At 41.6% G+C, this 19188-nt stretch overlaps 1 protein-coding gene across 1 annotated transcript in view; it reads right to left on the bottom strand.

The window, feature by feature from the left end:
* Positions 1-19188, bottom strand: part of dna2 (DNA replication helicase/nuclease 2) — an 85469-nt gene that overhangs the window by 19017 nt on the left and 47264 nt on the right. The window contains exons 9-15 of the mRNA XM_034187353.1: positions 12528-12777; positions 10495-10609; positions 5669-5825; positions 1281-1472; positions 874-1116; positions 645-758; positions 186-295 (exon numbers count right to left, since the gene is read on the bottom strand). Coding sequence (XP_034043244.1) covers positions 186-295; positions 645-758; positions 874-1116; positions 1281-1472; positions 5669-5825; positions 10495-10609; positions 12528-12777 — 1181 coding nt within the window. The remainder of the gene's footprint in view (positions 1-185; positions 296-644; positions 759-873; positions 1117-1280; positions 1473-5668; positions 5826-10494; positions 10610-12527; positions 12778-19188) is intronic.

Here is a 19188-nt window from a genome sequence, read left to right as displayed (position 1 = left end):
ACTGAACAAACACGAGATGTGCAAATAACTCGTCAAAACATATCCACAGACTAAAGGAGTGCACATTAAAGACGGCAGTGATGGTGATGAATACACATGCAGCTGCCCTTTGGGATTGTTTTAATCACTGCCTTTGCAAAGAATAAGAAAGAAAAATAAAAAGGCTGGAAAAATCATGTTGTCACCTTTGAGGATGTTGGCCACAGTTTCTTTGGCCTCTCTGGGTAAAACAGAACTGAGGTTGGAGATAAACTCTGGAGGCCGAAGATTAACAACCAGCTCCCTTAAACGTTCACTGCACAGAGAACACAGTAAAAAAATAAAAGCAACACTATATCCTAAACACATGGGTGAGATTATTTCTATACAGTGTTTTCACAGGGTTAACCTGTTTTATCATCACATTTCAATTTCAATTTATTTAATTTATATAGCGGCAAATCACAACAAGGATGCTTCAAGGCACTTTACATGAGAACGGGCTAACTTTACCAACCCCTAGAGCAAATACACAGGTGACAGTGATAAGAAAAACCTCCCTCTGATGATGTTAAGGAAGAAACCTCAAGCAGCCCAGACCCAGCGAGGTGAGCCACTGCATAGGCCATTCTAACAGTTGCACATCCTTCCTCACCATCACATACCTGTCCTGAGAGTTTATCATCAGTTTTGAGATATTGTTAAGATGAGTGCTGAGGGCCACCACCCCTTCATCACTGTCCAGCCGGAACAACACGTTGCTGAACTTAGACAGGTCTCTGCAACACAAATTAAACACCAATGAGCAGTAATTATCTGAGTGAGGAGCTGATTTTTGGAGCTTTTTGATAATGATCACTGACTAGGTTTCTGCAGGTGCACGTGGTTTCTCACTTGTCCAATGTACATCTGACAGACGTTGTGCTAACTTCACACAGGTAGCCAGCTGCCAGACCAACCAGACGTCCTTTGAGATCGCTAACAACAACGCGATCGCCGCTGGCCAGACCGATGTTTGACAAATTCTGCTGCAGTGCCATACTGTTGCGCTGGAAGCAGTGGAGGAAAACCCAGTCAGACTGGACGATAACTGGACCACTGAGCTGCAGATTCCCAATACAGCTCCCATTCTTCTCACTAAAAACAAAGTCCACAGCAATTCCAGTAGAAAATGTTAAAGTTATCGATTTTGAGAATACAGTATAAACCGCTTTGAAGAAAAAGGTTCAGTTGTACTAAGCTGCAGTGTCAGAACAGTTGAATAGTTTTGCTGAAACATCCAGTGAAAGCTCAGCTCTTACCACTCCTCAGCTGTCTGAAGCCACACACGTTTTCGGTTGTTCTTGGCCTCCATAGTAGCAGCCTCCAGGCAGCAGAGCAGCAGCCAGTGAGAAAAATATTTCAAATGTGCTGAGGTCAGGTGACCTGTCTCCTGCAGCAGGAAATCATGCACAATATCCTCAGAGACATCTGGAGATCCCTGATCCAGTGCCCTAAAGGGAAGACCAAGACAGATGTGGAAAGAGGAAACAGACACAATAAAAGACAAGAAAAACTTAAAAGAATAAATTATACCATTAAAGCCAAGTTATTCTCACATATCCTACCAATACCTGCTAATCACACAGACAAAAACAAGGACGACAACCGAGATTTGAAAAGGTCCAGTTTATCAGAACACTCCGGAGGCAGCCTGTTTGGCGCCATCAGCGGCCTTGTCCGACAGTCCTGGAGGGGGAGGGGCACAGCCCTGAGCAGTCCACACAGTCAACGTCAGAGCTGGAGAAGCTGAGGGGAGGGGGGAAGACCAGGGAGCGAGGCTTAAGTGTTGATCTTCTGAGGACGTTTTATCACAGTGACCTTGAAGTACAGCTGTGTTTGGGGAAGCCAAATGAATAACCAGATTAGCAGACGCCTGAAAGATTCCACAGTTCTGAGAACAGAGTGGCTCTCAATGCATCTGAATGTAGAATGTGGTCTTCACAGACGAACAAAGCGGGTTTCCAGGGCTGCGATTCTGCTTGAAATATTTTCCAACGTGCGGTTAACACCCGCCGACTGCGCAGCCACTGCCTTCCCAATCGAATCAATCATGTAGGGCAGCCTGGAAGGACCAATCAAAGCTGCTTCCACTTTCTTGATTTTCCGGTAAACCAGCGCAGTGCCCGCTCCACACAGCAGAAAGCCGGTCACCACCAAGCCGAATATGTACTCATCTTCGACGTCCTCCACAGAAAGCATGTAAAGGCACATGACCTGCCATCTCCTCCACGAGTCCATCACGTAACCCATCACATGTGTCCCGGCAGGACAGGTCGGGTCCTCCGCCTCCGAATGTCTTGTAGAAAAAATAGTGTCAACTGCGTTCAGAGACCACTTTAACAGATCCATTTTTGTCGTTTTCCAGACAAGCAAAGCTGCAGCCTCACAGACAACACGCCACCGAAGCAGGAAAGATAAGGAGGGAGGGAGAAGAGAAAAGTGCGTCCGTCTCGGCCGAGTGCAAGGTGGCAAAAAAAGTTGCAACATTTTGGCCATATACGCCCCGATCTCTGTCTGATCCAGTCTGCAGGTCTCTTAATGCTGAGGACCCCAGCAGCTGCAGAAGGCCAAGGGGATGCCCATGCGTCACCTGGCTGTAGCAGATTGATGGCTACTTTAGAGAAGTGGGGATGAATCACTCATCTGCCTGGGTAGTTGTCGTCCAGGACCCAGGGTGGTTCCGCAGCCCATAACCCTCTGCGCCATCAAAACCCCAACCAGATTTCAATATTATCAACAAATATAAGCCCTACTCTATCAAATGCAACTGAATAAACATTAGGGTCTTGATGGCACTGGCCACCAGGGGGCGCCAAAGCACTTGACGTGCCCAATTTTGAGGAAGTTTAGCGCCACCTGGTGGCTTGCGCCATCAGCCTTTTTTAATGAAATTTGCAGGAGTGGATAAACTAACATCTCTATGTAACAGTTTGCAGAATTTTGGGGACTCCTCTTATATTGGTTTGAAACCCCTTTTTGATCAGGTCATAGAACATATGCCCGCTAACCAAACTGCATGAATTACCATATGAATGCATGTATGATCTGATATTTTCTTTTGATTCTCCTTCGCTTATGTACAGTCAATCCAATACATGTGTTCTGGTATCAGTTACTATGGCAACAAGCTTGTGAACATGTCCTGTTCAATACAACATATGAATTTTCCTGAAGTTATTTTCCCATACCTAAATCCTCAAGTCTGCTAAGGGAAAAAGCAATTTGAGTCATTTCCAAGTCAGTCATGCATGATCGAGAGACAAATGTAGTGACCAATGACCTGATTTTAAAGGGGTATCAAACCAATATAAGAGTCCCCAAAATTCTGCAAACTGTTACATAGAGATGTTAGTTTATCCACTCCTGCAAATTTCATTAAAAAAGGCTGATGGCTGTTTAATTTTGTAGAAAAAAAGCAGATCACAGACATGACACAAAACTAAAGTCATTTCAAATGGCAACTTTCTGGCTTTAAGAAACACTATAAGAAATCAAGAAAAAAAAAATTGTGGCAGTCAGTAACGGTTACTTTTTTAGACCAAGCAGAGGGAAAAAAATATGGACTCACTCAATTCTGAGGAAAAAATTATGGAATCACCCTGTAAATTTTCATCCCAAAACTAACACCTGCATCAAATCAGATCTGCTCATTAGTCTGCATTTAAAAAGGAGTGATCACACCTTGGAGAGCTGTTGCACCAAGTGGACTGACATGAATCATGGCTCCAACACGAGAGATGTCAATTGAAACAAAGGAGAGGATTATCAAACTCTTAAAAGAGGGTAAATCATCACGCAATGTTGCAAAAGATGTTGGTTGTTCACAGTCAGCTGTGTCTAAACTCTGGATCAAATACAAACAGCATGGGAAGGTTGTTAAAGGCAAACATACTGGTAGACCAAGGAAGACATCAAAGCGTCAAGACAGAAAACTTAAAGCAATGTGTCTCAAAAATCGAAAATGCACAACAAAACAAATGAGGAACGAATGGGAGGAAACTGGAGTGAACGTCTGTGACCGAACTGTGAGAAACCGCCTAAAAGAAATGGGATTTACATACAGAAAAGCTAAACGAAAGCCATCATTAACACCTAAACAGAAAAAACAAGGTTACAATGGGCTAAGGAAAAGCAATAGTGGACTGTGGATGACTGGATGAAAGTCATATTCAATGATGAATCTAGAATCTGCATTGGGCAAGGTGATGATGCTGGAACTTTTGTTTGGTGCCGTTCCAATGAGATTTATAAAGATGACTGCCCAAAGAGAACATGTAAATTTCCACAGTCATTGATGATATGGGGCTGCATGTCAGGTAAAGGCACTGGGGAGATGGCTGTCATTACATCATCAATAAATGCACAAGTTTACGTTGATATTTTGGACACTTTTCTTATCCCATCATTTGAAAGGATGTTTGGGGATGATGAAATTATTTTTCAAGATGATAATGCATCTTGCCATAGAGCAAAAACTGCAAAAACATTCCTTGCAAAAAGACACATAGGGTCATTGTCATGGCCTGCAAATAGTCCGGATCTTAATCCAATTGAAAATCTTTGGTGGAAGTTGAAGAAAATGGTCCATGACAAGGCTCCAACCTGCAAAGCTGATCTGGCAACAGCAATCAGAGAAAGTTGGAGCAAGATTGATGAAGAGTACTGTTTATCACTCATTAAGTCCATGCCTCAGAGACTGCAAGCTGTTATAAAAGCCAGAGGTGGTGCAACAAAATACTAGTGATGTGTTGGAGCATTCTTTTGTTTTTCATGATTCCATAATTTTTTCCTCAGAATTGAGTGATTCCATATTTTTTCCCCTCTGCTTGGTCTAAAAACATAACAGTTACTGACTGCCACAATTTTTTTTCCTGATTTCTTATAGTGTTTCTTAAAGCCAGAAAGTTGCCATCTGAAATGACTTTAGTTTTGTGTCATGTCTGTGATCTGCTTTTTTTCTACAAAATTAAACAACTGAATGAACATCCTCTGAGGCCGGTGATTCCATAATTTTTTGCCAGGAGTTGTATTTGTTGATAACATTGAAATCTGTTTGGGGTCTTGATGGCGCAGAGGGTTATGGGACTTTAAATACCAGCCAATTTTGCAAAATGACCAGACTTTGAGCGCCCCCCCCCATACTCAGCGCCATCGATCCCCCCAACCAAATATGTATATAAGATGAAGAGTTTGCCTCCCTATGTCATTTGATAGTTAAACTAGCTTGGGGACTTGATGGTGCTGAATGTTACACCACTTGAAAGATGGGAATTTAATTAAATATCAGTTTTTGTGTATTTTTGCCTTGAACTTTGATGACCTCTGGCAAGGTCACCATTTAGTTTTCGGTCGAGAAATTTTGGGAAAGTTTGTTTCGTGTTAGGTTCCATCTCTGAGCCAAGTTTCGTTGAAATACGATTCGGCTTGAATCACACTAATGTAAACCTGCCTCAACTTTAAAAGTATTGGCCCTTACATATGTACACTGCTTGCACACAAATGTATCCAAATAATTTTCTTATGTTTCTAACTGAGAAACAAGAAAATTTTGTTATTTAGACATATTCTGATCATGTGCAACTGATGTACATATTTAAACCAGCTTTTTTTTCACCCAGTGTGGCTAAACAATTATTTCCAAGCTTACCTCTGATACAAAGCACAATTTCTCTTCTGAGGACAATACTGACAGGTCTGTCTGTTGGTCAGTATGTCAGGAAGAGGAGCTAAAAAGCTCTGCCCGGCCTCCTTCTCCACACTCTTGTTAATATGATAAACCAAAGTGTTCCTCAGCTTCAGGAGCTCTAAAATAGCCAAAAAACACATCTTTAGTCATAAACCCAATGAAAAAAATTGCCTTCTAGGTCAAAGAAAAAGACAAGGCTCCTTCTTTAGTTCAGGCAAAAGATCAATCAATCAATCAATCAATTTTTTTATATAGCACCAAATCACAACAAACAGTTGCCCCAAGGCGCTTTATATTGTAAGGCAAGGCCATACAATAATTATGTAAAACCCCAACGGTCAAAACGACCCCCTGTGAGCAAGCACTTGGCTACAGTGGGAAGGAAAAACTCCCTTTTAACAGGAAGAAACCTCCAGCAGAACCAGGCTCAGGGAGGGGCAGTCTTCTGCTGGGACTGGTTGGGGCTGAGGGAGAGAACCAGGAAAAAGACATGCTGTGGAGGGGAGCAGAGATCGATCACTAATGATTAAATGCAGAGTGGTGCATACAGAGCAAAAAGAGAAAGAAACAGTGCATCATGGGAACCCCCCAGCAGTCTATGTCTATAGCAGCATAACTAAGGGATGGTTCAGGGTCACCTGATCCAGCCCTAACTATAAGCTTTAGCAAAAAGGAAAGTTTTAAGCCTAATCTTAAAAGTAGAGAGGGTGTCTGTCTCCCTGATCTGAATTGGGAGCTGGTTCCACAGGAGAGGAGCCTGAAAGCTGAAGGCTCTGCCTCCCATTCTACTCTTACAAACCCTAGGAACTACAAGTAAGCCTGCAGTCTGAGAGCGAAGCGCTCTATTGGGGTGATATGGTACTACGAGGTCCCTAAGATAAGATGGGACCTGATTATTCAAAACCTTATAAGTAAGAAGAAGAATTTTAAATTCTATTCTAGAATTAACAGGAAGCCAATGAAGAGAGGCCAATATGGGTGAGATATGCTCTCTCCTTCTAGTCCCCGTCAGTACTCTAGCTGCAGCATTTTGAATTAACTGAAGGCTTTTTAGGGAACTTTTAGGACAACCTGATAATAATGAATTACAATAGTCCAGCCTAGAGGAAATAAATGCATGAATTAGTTTTTCAGCATCACTCTGAGACAAGACCTTTCCGATTTTAGAGATATTGCGTAAATGCAAAAAAGCAGTCCTACATATTTGTTTAATATGCGCTTTGAATGACATATCCTGATCAAAAATGACTCCAAGATTTCTCACAGTATTACTAGAGGTCAGGGTAATGCCATCCAGAGTAAGGATCTGGTTAGACACCATGTTTCTAAGATTTGTGGGGCCAAGTACAATAACTTCAGTTTTATCTGAGTTTAAAAGCAGGAAATTAGAGGTCATCCATGTCTTTATGTCTGTAAGACAATCCTGCAATTTAGCTAATTGGTGTGTGTCCTCTGGCTTCATGGATAGATAAAGCTGGGTATCATCTGTAATAAAATTTTATGGTCAACAGTATCAAAAGCAGCACTGAGGTCCAACAGAACAAGCACAGAGATGAGTCCACTGTCCGAGGCCATAAGAAGATCATTTGTAACCTTCACTAATGCTGTTTCTGTACTATGATGAATTCTAAAACCTGACTGAAACTCTTCAAATAGACCATTCCTCTGCAGATGATCAGTTAGCTGTTTTACAACTACCCTTTCAAGAATTTTTGAGAGAAAAGGAAGGTTGGAGATTGGCCTATAATTAGCTAAGATAGCTGGGTCAAGTGATGGCTTTTTAAGTAATGGTTTAATTACTGCCACCTTAAAAGCCTGTGGTACATAGCCAACTAACAAAGATAGATTGATCATATTTAAGATCGAAGCATTAAATAATGGTAGGGCTTCCTTGAGCAGCCTGGTAGGAATGGGGTCTAATAAACATGTTGATGGTTTGGATGAAGCAACTAATGAAAATAACTCAGACAGAACAATCGGAGAGAAAGAGTCTAACCCGGCATATACCGGCATCACTGAAAGCAGCCAAAGATAACGATACGTCTTTGGGATGGTTATGAGTAATTTTTTCTCTAATAGTTAAAATTTTGTTAGCAAAGAAAGTCATGAAGTCATTACTACTTAAAGTTAATGGAATACTCAGCTCAATAGAGCTCTGACTCTTTGTCAGCCTGGCTACAGTGCTGAAAAGAAACCTGGGGTTGTTCTTATTTTCTTCAATTAGTGATGAGTAGAAAGATGTCCTAGCTTTACGGAGGGCTTTTTTTTTATAGAGCAACAGACTCTTTTTCCAGGCTAAGTGAAGATCTTCTAAATTAGTGAGACGCCATTTCCTCTCCAACTTACGGGTTATCTGCTTTAAGCTACGAGTTTGTGAGTTATACCATGGAGTCAGGCACTTCTGATTTAAAGCTCTCTTTTTTAGAGGAGCTACAGCATCCAAAGTTGTCTTCAATGAGGATGTAAAACTACTGACGAGATACTCTATCTCACTTACAGAGTTTAGGTAGCTACTCTGCACTGTGTTGGTATATGGCATTAGCGAACATAAAGAAGGAATCATATCCTTAAACCTAGTTACAGCGCTTTCTGAAAGACTTCTAGTGTAACGAAACTTATTCCCCACTGCTGGGTAGTCCATCAGAGTAAATGTAAATGTTATTAAGAAATGATCAGACAGAAGGGAGTTTTCAGGGAATACTGTTAAGTCTTCTATTTCCATACCATAAGTCAGAACAAGATCTAAGATATGATTAAAGTGGTGGGTGGACTCATTTACTTTTTGAGCAAAGCCAATAGAGTCTAATAATAGATTAAATGCAGTGTTGAGGCTGTCATTCTCAGCATCTGTGTGGATGTTAAAATCGCCCACTATAATTGTCTTATCTGAGCTAAGCACTAAGTCAGACAAAAGGTCTGAAAATTCACAGAGAAACTCACAGTAACGACCAGGTGGACGATAGATAACAAATAAAACTGGTTTTTGGGTCTTCCAATTTGGATGGACAAGACTAAGAGTCAAGCTTTCAAATGAATTAAAGCTCTGTCTGGGTTTTTGATTAATTAATAAGCTGGAATGGAAGATTGCTGCTAATCCTCCGCCCCGGCCCGTGCTACGAGCATTCTGACAGTTAGTGTGACTCGGGGGTGTTGACTCATTTAAACTAACATATTCATCCTGCTGTAACCAGGTTTCTGTTAGGCAGAATAAATCAATATGTTGATCAATTATTATATCATTTACCAACAGGGACTTAGAAGAGAGAGACCTAATGTTTAATAGACCACATTTAACTGTTTTAGTCTGTGGTGCAGTTGAAGGTGCTATATTATTTTTTCTTTTTGAATTTTTATGCTTAAATAGATTTTTGCTGGTTATTGGTAGTCTGGGAGCAGGCACCGTCTCTACGGGGATGGGGTAATGAGGGGATGGCAGGGGGAGAGAAGCTGCAGAGAGGTGTGTAAGACTACAACTCTGCTTCCTGGTCCCAACCCTGGATAGTCACGGTTTGGAGGATTTAAGCAAATTGGCCAGATTTCTAGAAATGAGAGCTGCTCCATCCAAAGTGGGATGGATGCCGTCTCTCCTAACAAGACCAGGTTTTCCCCAGAAGCTTTGCCAATTATCTATGAAGCCCACCTCATTTTTTGGACACCACTCAGACAGCCAGCAATTCAAGGAGAACATGCGGCTAAACATGTCACTCCCGGTCTGATTGGGGAGGGGCCCAGAGAAAACTACAGAGTCCGACATTGTTTTTGCAAAGTTACACACCAATTTAATGTTAATTTTAGTGACCTCCGATTGGCGTAACCGGGTGTCATTACTGCCGACGTGAATTACAATCTTACCAAATTTACGCTTAGCCTTAGCCAGCAGTTTCAAATTTCCTTCAATGTCGCCTGCTCTGGCCCCCAGAAGACAATTGACTATGGTTGCTGGTGTCGCTAACTTCACATTTCGCAAAACAGAGTCGCCAATAACCAGAGTTTGATCCTCGGCGGGTGTGTCGTCGAGTGGGGAAAAACGATTAGAGATGTGAACGGGTTGGCGGTGTACACAGGGCTTCCGTTTAGGGCTACGCTTCCTCCTCACAGTCACCCAGTCAGCCTGCTTTCCCGGCTGCTTGGGATCTGCCAGGGGGTAACTAACGGCGGCTAAGCTACCTTGGTCCGCACCGACTACAGGGGCCTGGCTAGCTGTAGAATTTTCCACGGTGCGGAGCCGAGTCTCCAATTCGCCCAGCCTGGCCTCCAAAGCTACGAATAAGCTACACTTATTACAAGTACCGTTACTGCTAAAGGAGGCCGAGGAATAACTAAACATTTCACACCCAGAGCAGAAAAGTGCGGGAGAGACAGGAGAAGCCACCATGCTAAATCGGCTAAGAGCTAGTAGCTACGCTAAGCTAGCAGATTCCTAAAAACACGCAAAGTGAATAATGTGTAAATAATTTAGAGGTGATTCAGCAGAAGGAGTGCTTTAGTTAAGGCACGTAAAGATTACACTGGGAAACAAATTGTAATCTAGATAACTAGATCAATCTAACTGCGCAGATTAAACAGCTAACAGATACAGAAAAACACCGCTGTGTTCCGGAACAGGAAGTGATACAATACCGCAGTGAGAGCCAACCACCAGTAGAGGCAAGCAAGAGGGGATGATAAATCACTGAGGACATTACATTCTGCTTGCACAACTGAACTATTCCACTGATTATTGATAATGAGAAGATTTAAAACAGTCTACAGCTGGGTACGATGGGTACACAGCTATGCGACTATACCTCTGTAGTCTACATGTGAGGCCACCACAGGATGTAGGTTTCCAGTCTTGAGGTAAAGCAGGAAGCCAGCTTCAGGATTATATCGCTCCAAACTCATCAGCATGTACAGAAACACCTTCACAAAGATACACAAACAGGTGAAAGAGACTGATGGTTACTTCCAAGCCTGCCATCAGTACGCAACATACAGTGGCTTGCAAAAATATTCGGCCCCCTGGTATCACTCACATTTTAATTTGTTTATGGCATTTCAAATACAAAAAGTAAATCAGGCTTCTCAATATAAAAATTTCTAAAATTATCTTCCTTAGACTCAAACTGAAAGTAAATCTCTACAACTTGATATAAATTAATTAAAAATATAAAAGCTAAGATGATGGGTTGCATAAATAATCATGCCCTTTGGTATAATACATGTAAATAATCAATTTAATTGCCAGTTTTCTTCAGACAAGTCAGGAGATGGGTACATAAACATTTCCATGTCACTGAATATGTCTTAAACTTTATTTACATCAGTTATGAAGAAATACACACAGTATGGCACTCTATGGTAAATCTGTGTGGAGTAGACAGATTTCTGCACAGAGAAATCTGTGCACAGAACCTGCACAGATTTCTCTGTGCAGGTTCTCTGCACAGAGAAATCAGAGTGCACAGTTTGGCTGCAGACACACTGTGCACTTTGATTTCTCTTCTAGTTTATATTTATTCTTGTGCTGAGCTGCAGGTCTGCGCTCTGAGTTCTGTTATAGTTTACCTTTCCTCCTGTGACCCCAAGATACGCGTGCGCGCGAATGAACCTTCCGTGAGTAAATGTGGAGATGTCTGGAGTTATACTTCATGTGGACATGTCCTGTCTCTGGCAATCAGTCTGTGAGCAGGACTTATGTCCTTTTTTTTTTTTTAAACACAGTGATGAGAGAGTTTGAGCGGAGAGCAAGGAACTAACTGCCTGCAGCCAGACAGTTTTTTTTTTTTTTTTCACGTGCACGCGCGAATGAATCCTCACAGCAACTCGCTCCGTGTGTGGGAGTCAAAATGCAGGGAAGACGAAGACAACACACTGGAAATAGTTTTTTCCTTATTTATTCCTTTATTGGTTCATTCTACTGGTGCTTATAGCTGATAAAACGTGGATAAAGTTACTTGCACCAGTGCTAGTGAAGTATAAAATTATGTGCACCGCTCGAATAATACGTGCACAAACTAGCACATGCACGTATTATTTCGAGCCCTGCATCAGTATCGTCATGTATCGCTATATGTATCGTATCGCTGGTAGTGTATTGAGGTGTGTCGAATCATTGTCAGTGATGAGATTCACATGCCTAGTACTTACTATATGAATGTCATTATTTAAACTGACACTATGAAGGAATGAAGAGATTTTAACCGGTACCCGGAATGAAAACAAACAGCCTGAGCTTCATAAGTTCAGTGCTGGACAGCGGATAGTAAAAAAAAAAGTTTCATATTATTCTCCATGATTTATTTTGTGGTTTGCATTCTGTTTTGCAAAATGCTCAGATTTTGCACGGTGGATAAAACAAGTGCAACAACACCCATTTAGTCTTCCTAAAAGCCCAAAGCTCTGTATCAAATTTCAGGGTGCCCTTGCAGATCAGAGAGGGTTGCCTATGGTGGACAGTTCTTAAAACCACCACTTAATTGACATTCAGGCAGAATTTATTTTACATGTTCTCAATTGGTGGAGGGTTATTTTCACTTTTATTGTCAAGACATACAGGAACTAAACATGCATTAAATCAAAAGGCTGCTCATCCACCCAGATGCACTCAAATGTGATGAAAAAAAAAATTAGTGTCTGAAATCACAACTGCTTTAGCTGTAGCCGTAAGCGTTGGACAAACACAAATAATTATTGTCTTCTAGTGCAATAAATATAAATATCAACACACCGTGTTCCATTGTAACCGTAAGTTAATTAGGCACTCACTGACCCACTTTAGGATGCTTCGAAGTCCCACTTAAGCATAAGTAAAGCCGATCACACGTTGTGATTCACTTACTTGGCTCCGATGTTCTATAGAGTTTGATTCTCTTCCAGTCTTTAGCTCAAGGGGGACATTCCTCTCCTCCATGATGTTGTGGATAGTGCTTCGTGGTTTCTGGATTTGAACTCGTGCCGTCACATCAATTTTTCCTTTCAGACCAAAGCGCGGTGCCCATATATTCTCTTCAATGTCTGCCAACTCTGTAATCGTGGCAACAGCTGTTGAGGAATCCTGCCACCTGCTTGGAGCTCCACTGGTGCTGGGACTGGGTAAATAAGACACACACAGATGTACCACACATTGTCTCCTGACAGGTGGTCACTAAAACAACTTGCTTGGACACCACGGACTACACAATGATGTATGATACACATCTCAAAAGCAGCCACAGCCAGGTAGAGGACAATGAACATTTATACAGAGGACAAACCTGAAAGATGCCCCAATCATGTTGAGAAGCGCATCTCGTTATTTGTGTGATTATCATGATTGTAAAAAGGTAAGGTACCTTAACACTTGCATGAATTTGATCCGTGCACTGGTACGCAATCTGCCGTGCCAGAGTAAAGTCACTGTAAACTGTGCGTGGCTGCGTGCAAGTGCACAAAGAAAATATTGAAATGTCCAAAATCTCTGGCATGCATTAATTTTGTGACCTACACATAAACACTGCGTAAACAAAGTGTCAGTGGGAGTTACTGCATCAGAGCTGCAGCTCACTGCTCATCTGAACGATTATGATGAGATGTTAAATCTGTAATAACCATAATTTTACAGATACTCATAAGAAGGAATGAAAATGCAACCGTTTTACCAAGCCATTAGAATATAAATATTACAAATAATTACCTTTGAGATGATTTCAAAGGCATCCTCCACCTCATGAACCACATGAGAAAGCTGCAGCTGCAGAAAATTCCTCTGCGATTGCCGAGTGATTAGAGGTGGTTTAATCAGCCAAACTCTGACAGCACATGATTAATGCACTACTAAATAATAATAATAACACAGCATCCAGCAGCACAAAGGGCAGCATCCAGCGGAACACAGCGAGTCGCACTGGCAAGACAAAGTGCACGGCAGTTCGGGGGTTAAATGCATGCATGTGTCAAGGTGCCTTAAAGAGTCATGGGGTAAAAACAGGAAAAAATTCTGACAAAGGCCGATTTCCACAAATTGGCAAAAGTTTTGATACAAAGGACTGCAAATTATTGGTTGAGCTATCAGATTTTTTTTAAAAGAATAGTTTGCACAATCTGTTGTGCTTAGTTATAATATTAAGTGGTAACATATGTCAAAGAATCTAAAAGACCTCAACCTTGTTTGCCGTCACTTTCAAGACCAAGCATTCAAAAGACAAGCCTATGTTTTTTATTATCCAATTAGCTCAACCAATCATTTGAAACACATTTTCCAACAAGAGTACTCTGAGAGCACAACATCCCCTGATGGCTAATGCTGCTTTGGTACAAATGCTTGCTACATTTTGATAACATTTCAAGGTATCTGATAACATTTGCTTTGTCAACACAGACTGGCTATTTGCACTTATAGCAAAAACTGTAACATGACCTAATTTTAGTGAAGAATTTCTTTCATAAATCAAGAGAAACATTTCTTCCTATTGAATCACAGGATAAAATTATACAGGGTTCTCATCAGGATATTTTTCATAGCATCATAATTTCATAGGGGAGAAATTAGTGTGGCATAGCTGCATGATGAACGTTGCAGGTTTGAGTATTGTAGTAGGGTCTGGGGACATTCCTCTTTGAAGATTTTGAAATTCATAACCATCTGAAACACTATTTCCTGCATTTTGAGAGCCAGATTTTGTGATGTAAAGCCCAAGATTTTTATCTTTGTTACAGCCTTACTTTAAGTCAAAAGAAATGCAGGATCAGGCCAAAAAATGGAAGACAACAGAGGAACATCAGAAGTGTTCATTTATGTGCAGTTTTCTAAACAAATTCCTTACAAATGTGTTTGTTTTTTTTACTTTGAGATTAATTTCTGATTACTGTACATTTTGAAGTTATACATGTCTTACATTAGAAAACCTGTAATTAAAACAGTTTTTAACTTAAAGTTTCTTTAGAAATCTTTCATGTTCATCTGAAAATTAAAACCCTAACTCATCTGTTGTTGTTTCAGATGAGATTATTTCTTATTAACATGATAATGAATCTTGAGCATTTAGACAAATAAAATAGCATGAACAGTAATGTGTACATTTTTAAGTCTGATTCATTTAATCATTCATATCTGCATTTCAACCAGGAAAAAAAACACACCATAAATAAATATAAATATTTATTATAAAGAGGAGATGATGTAACAATGACTGCAGTGTGTCTGTTAATTAGGATTTCTCAGTGTGACATAAACCCCATAGTGATATTTTTTAATTTACTCATTTCAACATTTAATTACGTCCTCACTGACTATGTGATTGCTTTTAATGTTGTAATCATGACAGAATAATTACTAAAATATGGGGAACCACCCCCCAAAGAAATTACATCCATCCATCCATTCATTTCCTTCCGCTTTATCTGGAGTCAGGTCGCGGGGGCAGCAACTCAAGCAAAGCCGCCCAGACCTCCCGATCCACACACACCTCCCCCAGCTCCTCCGGAGGAACCCCGAGGCGTTCCCAGGCCAGACGAGAGACGTAGTCCCTCCAGTGTGTCCTGGGTCTTCCCCAAGGTCTCCTCATGATGGGACGTGCCCAGAACACCTCTCCAGCAAGGCGTCCAGGAGGCATCCGGAAAAGATGCCCGAGCAACCTCAGCTGGCTCCTTTTGACGTGGAGGAGCAGCAGCTCGACTCCAAACTCCTCACCCTATCTCTAAGGGAGCGCCCAGCCACCCTGCGGAGGAAACTCATCTCGGCCGCTTGTACTCGCGATCTTGTTCTTTCGGTCATGAGGCAAATCTCATGACCATAGGTGAGGGTCAGAACGTAGATTAATCGGCAAATCGAGAGCTTTGCACCCCTGCTCAGCTCTCTCTTCACCACGATGGTCCGACAGAGCGACCGCATCACCGCAGACGCTGCACTGATCCATCTGTCGATCTCACGCTCCATCCGTCCCTCGCTCGTGAACAAAACCCCGAGATACTTAAACTCCTCCACTTGAGGCAAGGACACTCCACCGATCTGAAGAGGGCAAAGCACCTTTTTCCGGTCGAGAACCATGGCCTCGGATTTGGAGGTGCTGATTTTCATCCCGGACGCTTCGCACTCGGCTGCAAACCGCCCCAGTGCACGCTGAAGGTCATGATTTGACGAAGCCAACAGAACCACATCGTCCACAAACAGCAGAGATGAGATTCTGTACATGTACATAATTTTTCACAACCTTTACCATGAAGCTCAAAATTGAGGTCAGGTGCATCCTGTTTAGGGATGGGTATTGATAAGATTTTATCGATATCAATGCCATTATTGATTCCGCTTATCAATCCGATTCCTTATTGATTCCCTTATCAATACCTCTTGGGAATTTTCTGTGTACTAAAAATAGGCTTTACAGGTTTTCTATGTCAACAACATTTTTATTGAGTCTTAAACTAAATAAAGACAAAATTGGTCACTGGATCCTAGATCTCTGGACATAAATAGAAATAAACAAAATCTGTGGCTTTTGTCAAAAGCATTTCCTTTCAGACATTAATGGCACAAATGTAACTCCATACATAGACTCTGAGCTGAGCTCAGCCGGCTGCGCTGCATGTCAGTATCAATGTAATTCATAAAGAATGCAGGATGTCTCATCTTGGGAGGAAAAACATTTTGGTCGATTGTAGCTTATTGTTTGTATAACAACCTTTGGAAAGAGGTGTCATTTGATTTAAAACGGCGATTTGCTTTGAACCTATTCATTCCGGCCGGACTCTAACTTGATTCGGCAGAGAGGAGAGCAGCGTTTGGAGCTGTGCGAATGAAACGGAGGACGATTCTCATTTCTTGCCCACAACAAGACAAGAGTCCCAGTTAGTGACTTTAATCAGCACAAAAGTGACTCACGATTGACATGTTTAAATGGCTTTGAGAGGGGTTAACAAGCGGATTTGCCGCTTCTGAAAAGCAGTGAAGCAGAGAGCCAACGAAGCAGCAGGTCGGAGCACTGCTTCTTTGGTTCAAGCTTCAAAGCGGAGTCGTTACAGAAGCGGTTGATTACAGACCCTGCAGCAGGTCTGTAATCAACGTAGAGAAATGATCATTTTCCCGATAAACACCCTCAAAAACACTGGCTGCTCTGAAGGACCAATAAGGGAATCTTTAAGCAAAAAGATTATTTATGTCAGTGGATCAAATAATTTCTTAACAATTCTCGAAAAGAACCGGTTCTCTGTACCCATCCCAAATCCTGTTTCCACTGATCATCCTTGAGATGTTTCTGTGGCTTAATTGGAGTCCACCTGGGATAAATTCAGTAGATTGGACATGATTTGGAAAGACACACACCAGTCTACATATAAGGTCCCACAGTTGACAGTGCATGTCACAGCACAAACCAAGCATGAAGTCAAAGGAACCATCTGTAGACCTCAGACAGAATTGTCTCAAGGCACAAATCTGGGAAAGTGCACAGAAACATTTCTGCTGCTTTCAAGGTTCCAATGAGAACAGTGGCCTCCACCATCCATAAATAGAAGAGGTTTGGATCCATCAGGACTCTTCCTAGAGCTGGCCACCCGTCTAAACTGAGTGATTGGGGAGAAGGGCCTTAGTCAGGGAGGTGACCAAGAACCTGATGGTCACTCTGTCAGAGCTCCAGCATTCCACTGTGGAGAGAGGAGAACCTTCCCGAAGGACAAACATCTCTGCAGCAATCCACCAATCAGGCCTGTATGGTAAAGTGGCCAGACAGAAGCCACTCCTTAGTAAAAGGCACATGGCAGCCCACCTGGAGTTTGCCAAAAGGCACCCGAAGGACCTTTGAGGGGTGGAAAGAGTTTGGACTCTGTTGTGTTGGGGATTTGTATATTCAGGATGTGTTTGCATCCTTCCAGCAGCTTCAGCAGAAATATGGATTGTCAAAGTCTGATTTCTTTAGATATCTGCAGGTCAGACATTTTGTAAAGACTCACCTGGATCATTTTAAGACTGCATTACCTGATAAGTTGGACCAGTGTCTCAAGGACTGTACAGTAGAAAAACATGCAATTTCATTTATATATGATGTCTTACAAGAATATGAACAAGTGAATATGGATGGTATAAAGAAGGACTGGGAAAAGGAATTAGGGATGCAAATAGCAGAGGACACCTGGGATAAGGGTCTGAAACAGGTTAATACGTGCTCCCTTAATGCTAGACACTGTTTGATCCAGTTTAAGATTCTGCACAGGCTGCATTATTCTAAAGTGAGGTTGCATATAATTTTCCCTGATATGTCGCCAATTTGTGAAAAAATGTAACCAAAAGGAGGCAGACTTACTACATAGTTATGCACTGTGTCCTAAGCTACAGGAATTCTGGGTTTCAGTATTTTCATTCTACTCAGATTTTTAAGGTTCAGATAAAACCGGACCCACTGTGGATTATACTGGGTACATCAGAACACTCTAAAACCTACAGAATGCACAGCACCATCTTCTGTCATATGGCCTTATTTGTGCAAAGAAACATTCTTCTCCTCTGGAAAGATAAAGGGGCACCGAATTTAAAAGCTTGGATTACGACACTGACTGATACCCTACACCTGGAAAGAATTCGCTATATCCTTAATGATAGACTGGAGGAATTTGAAAGGCTCTAGAGTCCAATCATTTCATTTATGGGAAAAATGAATGGTTAGAATTGCTTGCTAGCAGTAATCTATCACACATTCAAGTAGCACTCTGCAGGGATGGGTAGGGTGGGGTGTTTTTTTTTTTTCGGTTATAGTTGTTGGTTTTGGTGATGTTTTTTTTCTCTTGCGGGGCTGTTGTGTTGTTCAGTTTGTTCTTTGGCATAATATTGTTAAAAGAAGCAAGATACCCATCCCATATTACTCTTTGTATTATTGCTGTTCTTATGTTTCATAATAAAATATTTGAAACAGAGAAGCAAAATTCTCTGGTCCGATGAGACAAACATTGAAATCTTTGGCGTGAATGCCAGACATCATGTTTGAAGGAAACCAAGCACCATTCCTACAGTGAAGCATGGTGGTGGTAGCATCATGCTGTGGGAATGAACTGGGAGATTAGTCAGGATTGAAAAGATGAATGCAGCAATGTACAGAGACATTCTGGATGAAAACCTGAGCCAGAGCGCTCTTGACCTCAGACTGGGGCGACGGTTCATCTTTCAACAGGACAATGACCCTAAGGACACAGCCAAGATATCAAAGGAGTGGCTTCAGGACAACTCTGTGAATGTCCTTGAGTGACCCAGCCAGAGCCCAGACCTGAATCTGACTGAACACCTCTGGAGCGATCTGAAAATGGCTGTGCACCGATGCTCCCCATTCAACTTGATGGAGCTTGAAAGGTGCTGCAAAGAGGACAAAACTGCCCAAAGATAGATGCACCAAGTTTGTGGCATCATATTCAAGAAGCCTTAAAACTGTAATTGCTGCCAAAGTTGCATCAACAAATTATTGAACAAAGGGTGTGAATACTTATGTACATGTGATTTCTTATTTTTAATAAATTTGCAAAAAAGAAAAAATAAAGACTTT

Source organism: Thalassophryne amazonica, chromosome 2 (genome assembly GCF_902500255.1).
Source record: "Thalassophryne amazonica chromosome 2, fThaAma1.1, whole genome shotgun sequence".
Taxonomy (NCBI): Eukaryota; Metazoa; Chordata; class Actinopteri; order Batrachoidiformes; family Batrachoididae; genus Thalassophryne; species Thalassophryne amazonica.
Note: the sequence above shows the minus strand (reverse complement) of the source record. Positions and strands in the feature narration are given on the sequence as shown.